Raw genomic sequence first — 7131 nt, forward strand, 5'->3', positions numbered from 1 at the left:
CAAAGGCCCAAGAACCGAGGTTTGCCCGGGCAGAACCACAACAATAATTTAGAAAAAACAAAGCCCACTTGAACCACAAAAATAATTTAGAAAAACAAAGCCCACTCAGCTTATTATTATTCTGGAGAAACGGAATCGGAGCGAAGGAAATTGGAGAGGTGACAGCAGTCCCGGGGAAGGGGCTGGGCGCACAGAAAAGGCAAAGAAGGCAGCTCTGGTTCTTAGATGCTCAGTCCCCACCCCAGGGCCACCCTCAGCATCCTGCATCCCGCATCCCGGTGAGGCCTGCCTCGGGCCTCGGGGCGCAGAGGACAGCGCATTTCAGGAAAACACCCACAGAAGAGGCACGCAGCTCTGGGCACCCCAGGCCCTCTCTGGGGTGTCCGGTGCCCCCGCTTGGGGCTCAGTAGGGTTTGGAGGTGAAGGGGAGGCGGGTGGACAGGAAGGCCGGTAACTCCAGCTGTTTCTTAGCCTCCCTCTCCCTTCCTCCAGCCAGGCCATCGCAGGAACCCCGCTGTCCGTGTACAACGAAGGGGCGCCAGCCCCCGCGATCACGGTGGCTCCTGGCCTGGGGGAGGTGGGGCAGGTGGCAGAGGGGGAGGGTGGGACTGCTACAGGGCCTCGGGGACAGCGCCCCAGGGGTTTAGTCTCCGGGAGTTCCTGGGACTAAAGAAGTGGGAGAGAGAGAGAGAGAGAGGCAAAGAGATCCTTAGGGGCAAGAAAGAAAACAAAAAGGACAATAAGGAGGAGATGTGGAAAGTGAAACATAGAGAGACAGGCCGTGGGGCAAGAAGGAGGGAGAGGAAGAGAGGACGGGACAAAGAGTTTGAGAAGCTAAAAGCCACAGAGGACCAACTATGCAGAGAAGTAAAACTGTAAAGAAAAGGAAAAAGATACAGTCACCCAGCGAGCAGGAGGAAATAGAGAAACAGGCCGGATACTGTAAGAAAAGTTTTTTAAAAGACCGAGAGGGAGGGTGATAAGAGGAAGAAGCAGGAGGAAATGAATGTTCACTGACGCTTGGTGCCTGCTTGTCGGTGTGGGAAGGGGTCTCCCGCTGCCAACTCCGCGATCCCCAAACTTCCTGCCTTTGAGTCCAGGGAAAGCTGGGCTGGCCAACCGCAGGCTTTCGCACCTGGGCTCAGGGTGCAGGGCCTTCCTGGCGCCCCCCGCCCCCCTCGTGTCCGCAGAGGCTGCAGTGATGTCACATGACGTCACGCGCTACCTGTGGCCCCACGCAAGCTGAGAGCGCTGGTGGGAATCGAACCCAGAGCCAGGATGCGCTCCGGCCCCTCTGCGCGCAGCCCTCCCTTCCTCCGCACTGCGCCCAGGTCCCCGCAGCCCGCGTGGGTCGGGCCCTCGCCTCTGGGAGGTTTTACCGGGAAGAGCGGGGACTGGAGTGGGTTGTGGGCTGGCGTTGGGGAGGACCCGAGTTGCTGGACACTGGGGGTCACCGTGCCCACCGCCCTCCGCGGGGATCTGGCCTGGAGCGGCCTTCGCTCCCCCCTCTGGCGCCCGCCAGACCTCCGGGCCGAGAGGGCCCTTCCCACGCGCACCCCGTCCCGCGGGCACCAGGCCGAGGCGGCCGGCACGCACTGACCTGCACCGGGGCCTCCGCGGGGCCCGAGCCGGGTTCGAGCGGAGCGGATGCGGACGGACGAGCCTCGGAGAAGCGGCCTCGCCCGCGCAGCGCGCCCGGGCCGCCTCCGCCGCAGGAGTGGGGCGCAGGCCGGGGGTCGCCGGACGGGCGTTATTGGAACGAAAACGAAATAAGAGCGGCGTTAAGTGAAATAGCTAACTTTCTTTTATTAAATAAAACGACTTAAATAAAAGGACGGAGAGGAGCGGACCCTGCCTGAGCGCAGGGCTACCCCAGGCCCCTGGCGCTTCCCTCACCACCCGGCCGGCCGCCCCTCCTCCAGCGGCCCCGCCGGGGAAGCAGGTGGCCGGCTTAAAAAAAAAAAAAAAAAGCCGAAACTTTTATTATGTACACGTTTGGGCAAAAGTACAAAGTATAATACAGGCGCCCGGCCCGGGGTGCGGGCCGGGGCGGAGGAACGTAAGGCGCTTTCTTTGTCAGCCCGGCCCGGGGGACGGGGCGCGGGGCGGGGGCGGATTGTGCGGCCGCGCGGAGCCCGGGCCCGGCCCCCTCCGCGGCGGCGAGGCGGCGGCTGCGCCCCGGGGCCTCCTCCTGGAGCTCGGCGGCCCCTTCCCGTCCGGCCTCGGCCCGGCTCCCCCCAGCCCGGCTGGGGCCCAGGCGCCCCACTGCGTGGGGGTGGCGATGCTTGGCGAGGTGCGCGCGGGGCGCTCACACCAGCGAGGTGACGGCGGGCACCTTGGCGCCGTCCTCCTCCCAGGGCTGCAGGTTCTGCAGCGCGAAGAGCGACGAGTTGTGCAGACACAGCGGGTCGGGCTGGATGGAGTCGCTGAGGCTCTTTTGGAAGGCGTCGTGCTGCAGCTGCAGCATGAGCCGGCTGGCCTGCTGCCGCTCCGCCTCCCGCTCCTCCGCCGTCTGCCGCCTGCGCCGGGGAGGGAGGGACGCCGTCAGGCCCCGGCCCCGAGGGCTCAGCCCTCCGGGGAGGGAGCCCAGGCCCGCCGGGGCCCCGGGGCGCCCAGACCGCTGCCTCCCGCCCGCGCCGCGTGGGGAGGCCGGAGGCTGGAGCCCGGGGAGCGGGGCGAGTGGTTTTGAGTGTTTGCCGCGCGCCCCGCCATCGCGGCCATGGACCTCCGCCGGCCGCCCCTCTGCGCGCCCGGGAAGGCGGCCTCGCCAGCCGCAAAGCTCGGCTCCTTGCGGGAGGGACCCGAGCGCAGCAGCCGCGGGGGAGCCGCCCGGGCCCCGCGCGCCGCCGGTCACCGGGCTCCCGGGCGGGCGGGCTGGCTCGGCACCGGGGTCTCCGGGCGCGGCCGGCCTCCTCCGGTTCTCCCGGGGCCGCCCCGGACCCCTCCTCCAGGACCGCTTCGCTGTTGGCGGGTTGGATGGAAACAGGGACACACGGATACACGCAGGGCTGGAGTCGGGGTTGGGGGCTCCAGAGGAAGCCAGAACTCGCGCGGATGGTGGGAAATCCGAGAGGACCAGCGGGGGTGGGGGGGTCCCCCCGAAGAGCAGTGCGGGAGGACCCCGGGGTGCTGGGAGAGGTGTTGGGAGAGGCAGGTGGGAGGAAGGAGACGAAATAAAATGAAAGGGATGGGAGAGGCGCAGGAATGGCCACGGAGGAGAAGCGGGGCGCGGGCGGGGAGAGGGGAGGGAGCGTGGGCCGGCGGGAAGGAGGGCGGGAGGGGCGTTAAAATCCGGGAAGGCGAGTTGGGGGGTACGGGGAGGCGCGGCCGGGCTGGGGGCTGGGGGCTGGGGCAGCGCCGGCTGCGCGGGGCGGAGGCCGCGGCGCGGGGAGGGCGCGAGGCGGGCGCAGGGGGGGCCGGGCCGGGCCGCGCTCACCGCCACTTGGTCCTCCGGTTCTGGAACCAGGTCTTGACCTGCGCGTCCGTCATCTTGAGGGACTTGGCGAGCGCCGCCCTCTCGGCCGAGGCCAGGTACTTCTGGCGGTGGAAGCGCTTCTCCAGCTCGCAGATCTGCACGCGCGAGAAGGACGTGCGCGGCTTCTTGCGCTTGGGCGGCGTGCGGTTCTGGTAGGGGTGGCCGATGCGCCGGGTCACCGTGAAGGGCGTGAGCGCCGCCGCGGCTGCGGAGACACACGCGGCCCCTGAGGCCCGGCCCCGGCCCACGGCCGTTCAGGCCCCCGAGGACCCCGTGCCGCCGCCGGGGCGCAGGGCGCTCCGCTAGCTCGTTGGTCCCGCGTCCCCAGCGGCACCAGCCGCTTGGGAGCTGCCCCCTGTCCCCCGGGCGCAGGCTGATCTCCCCGAACCCCCCGATCTCCCTCCCCCCGCGGCTGGCTGCCGGGGCCCTGGGCGCCGAGGCCTCCGCCGCGCTCGGGCCTCCGGACTCGCTTCTTCCCGGAGCCGAGCGCGCAGGGCGCGGGCCCGCCGCCCGCCGGGAGGAGGCCGGAGGCCGGGGCCGCCCCGCGCCCGCTCACCTGTGAAACGGTCCTTCACGAAGCGGCGGCTGCTCTCCATCCACGGGAAGTTGAGGCCGCCCAGGCTGGACACGGCGGGCACGGAGGGCATGGCGGGCAGCGCGCTGGGCAGGGGCGGCGGCACGGCGCCGGGCAGCGGCCTGTGCGCCGGCACCCGGATCACGCCGGCGGGCGCCAGGCTCAGGTTGACGCTGTAGGACCCCGCGTCCTCGAAGGGCGCGCTGAGGCCCGCGAAGGAGGCGGGCAGCGAGGGGTACGCGGCGCCCGGCCGGCCCCCGGGGGGCGCGCCCAGGTAGCCGGCGCCGTCGGGGCCCCGCGGGGCCGGCGCGCTGTCCTGGTCCGGGCCGTTGAGGATCTGGTCGATGCCGAAGCTGATGGGCTCGTGCGGGTGTGGGGTCTGCGCGCCGGCGGGCGCCTCCATCCCGGGCGGGCGGCGGGGCTGCGCGGGGCCGGGCGGGGAGGCGGCTGCTGGGGCCCCGTCACGCCGCGGCCATGGAGCGCCCGGCGCCTCTCGCCGCACTGAAACTTTGCCAAGAGTGCGCGGGCCCGGCAGGCTCTGTGTCATCTTTCTTGAACCGAACCCGGAGTTTCCGCTGCTCATGCCTCTCCCGCCGCAGCCATTGGCTGCGATCAACAAGCCTCTCCCCTCCCATTGGCTCCCGGCGTTCAATAAAGGCCTAATTCATGGAAATGGGAGCTTAGGGACTGTTCCAAGGTGACATCATTTTAACAAACGAACAATAGGTCAAATTTATTAGCCGGGGATAATGGGCGGCGGATATGAGCGCCCGAACCGCAGCCTCCCCGAACCCGAAATCTAACGGCGCTGCAATTAGCAGACGCTCCCCGCGCCTCCGGGCGGGCCGCTCCCCGCCGCCGCGCTCTCCCGGTGCAATCCTCCTTTTTCCGAGGGGGTTTTCGTTTTCTTCCAAAAATTTTTTTTTCCGTCTGAGCAAAAACCAAACCCTACGAATCCTTCCCGTGGCAATGGAGCTGCAACCCCGGGACGGCCCTGCAGCTCCGCGGAAGCATCTCGGACCCTCCCTCCAGCGCCGCCGCGGGAGCAACGAAAGGGGCGCGCCCCGGGGTGCCAGCCCCGCGCCCCCTGCGCGCGCGGGGGGACCCGAGCACCACGGCGCGCCCCACGCTTCCGAGGACCGACCCGCGTGGGCGGGATTCGCCCCCCGCCCGGGCTTCGGCCGCGGCGCCGCGGCCACTTTGGAGACACTCCCTGGCTCCCGCCGGGCGCACCGCCGAGTGACTCACAGGTGCCCACGCGCGCCGGCCCGGCCTGGCGAGGGACCCGGGGCCGCCCGGAGGGGAGCGGGGACCCGGACCCTCGAAATTCGTTGCAAGATGGTCGGGCTGCTGGTCGCGCGTGGGGACCCGCCCGTGGCGCAGCAGGTGTGGGGGCCTAGGGCTCCCCAGGGGCAAGGGCGGGGTGGCTAACATTTAGGGCGAATAGCGGGGTTTTGGGGGGTAGGGGAGCGGTGGACTCCTCTCGCTCCAGTGCGGCCGGGGCGCTGGAACCACTCCCAGCTTTGCTCCCTCCCTGGGGGCCTGAGGGGCAGGCTGAGGGGCTCGGTGGACAGCCCCAACTGTCTCCCCTGGGAGGGGAGGGGGACCTGCAAAATCGCTCCCCACCCGCTAGTTCCTAAATGGCTGGATGCGAGCTCACTGCTGCACCCCGGCCAGGCCTCTCCCTGGCGCTCCCTTTTTCGGACTCGGTGAGAGGTCGGATATGCGCTTGGCCAGGAGTGAGTTTAAATCCGGGCCGGCCACTTCCGAGCTGAGCGACCTTGAACAGGTGCCTCCGCGCCTTTCGGCTTTGGTTTTCTCATTTGTGGAAAGGGCGATGCGTGCATTGCTTTGCGGGATTGTCTGAGCCGGAGCGAGGCGCTGAGAGCGCAGGGCTGGGCCTGGCTGGCACACAGTAGGCACCCAGCCAGCAGCTGTGCCTGCCCTCGGGGATCCCTGCCCCCCCGCGTGATGGCTGATGGATGATGCTTAGGATCCTTGTTTATTTGTTTGCAGTTTTGTTTTGTTTGCGGAAGCGCAGCTTCTCGGGGAGAACGATGGTTTTGTCTCCAGTGGGGCCGGTCTCAGAGGATCAGGAGGGGCCAGAGGCAGCCTGTGGGGGCCTCATCCTAATCATGGGCCTGGACAAAGGGGAGGCCTCGGGATTTCATCTGCAGGCCCAGGTCCCTGAGACAGGGCGCCCCTGGCTAAGTCGCTAACCCTGGAACCTCAGTATTGGGGGGGGGGGGGAGAGGCGTAGGCAGCATGGGGTGGGCCCCTGCCACTCCCCCCAGGGACAGGCACCTTCCGATGGCCGATAAGTCTTTGCTCCAGGCCAGCATCCTGCTTCTAATCTGGGCTCTGCCTCTGGTGGGCGTGGGGGGGGGGGCCTGTTTGGTCCCTCATTGCCCCTCCCGGAGCCTCATTTTCCTCATTTGTGAAACGGAAAGGGTAAGCTACCCCCAGGGCGGCTGTGAGAAGTAAATGAGATGGAGCGGGCGGATAGATAATAATAACTTCGATGACAGCAGCCCGGCTGCCTGAGGTGGAGAACTCGGTGCGTGCCAGGCAGGAAGTGGCACTTGCTTGTTCCTTACGAGAGGCCTGTGAGGAAGGGACCATTGTGGACCCCACTTTTCACCCGATGAGGGAGCTGAGGGTCAGAGAGCTCCGGGGACTCCCAGGCCGCCCTCAGGGGCCTCGCCAGTTCCACGGCCCTCCTGGCTTCCGGAGCCGGGGGTCCGTCCAGGCCCGTCCCTGCCGCTTCCCGGTCTGTTCCATTGGGACAGGGAGGCCCGCCCGCAGGTGTGTGGGCACAGAATTCGGGAGGAGCCGTGGGTGGGGTGGACAACGCTGCTCCCAGGGCATGGAGAGGAGCCCAGTGCTCAAGAATTAGATTCCCACCTCTGTTTACCAGCTGTGGGCTCAGGGGATTACCCATCCTTTGTGCCTCAGTTTACCCACCTGGTAAAGCAACAGGACCACATCATGGGGTTCCGTGAGCTCTTCCGGTGAACGCATTCAGCACAGTGCCTGGCAGGAGAGGGCCGGCTTTCTGAGGCCGGGGGTGTGGGTCAGGCGG

At 68.0% G+C, this 7131-nt stretch overlaps 1 protein-coding gene across 1 annotated transcript; it reads right to left on the reverse strand.

The window, feature by feature from the left end:
- Nucleotides 1-1786: 1786 nt before the first annotated feature.
- Nucleotides 1787-4570, reverse strand: TLX3 (T cell leukemia homeobox 3). The gene is made up of 3 exons (XM_084883254.1): nucleotides 4032-4570; nucleotides 3437-3680; nucleotides 1787-2519 (listed from the first exon to the last, which is right to left on the reverse strand). Exons 1-3 carry the CDS (start codon nucleotides 4450-4452, stop codon nucleotides 2309-2311), a joined length of 876 nt encoding a protein of 291 aa, XP_084739380.1. The 5' UTR covers nucleotides 4453-4570; the 3' UTR covers nucleotides 1787-2308.
- Nucleotides 4571-7131: the final 2561 nt, after the last annotated feature.

Source organism: Pipistrellus hanaki, assembly GCF_964339955.1.
Source record: "Pipistrellus hanaki genome assembly, chromosome: 5".
Lineage (NCBI taxonomy): Eukaryota > Metazoa > Chordata > Mammalia > Chiroptera > Vespertilionidae > Pipistrellus > Pipistrellus hanaki.

Excerpts from the sequence above, each read along its gene's own strand:
- TLX3 (XM_084883254.1), bottom strand. The coding sequence starts at position 4,452 with ATGGAGGCGCCCGCCGGCGCGCAGACCCCACACCCGCACGAGCCCATC. Across the intron at positions 3,681-4,031 it reads CGTGAAGGACCGTTTCACAG|CCGCGGCGGCGCTCACGCCC; the intron begins GTGAGCGGGCGC and ends GTGTCTCCGCAG. Across the intron at positions 2,520-3,436 it reads AACCGGAGGACCAAGTGGCG|GCGGCAGACGGCGGAGGAGC; the intron begins GTGAGCGCGGCC and ends TCCCCGGCGCAG.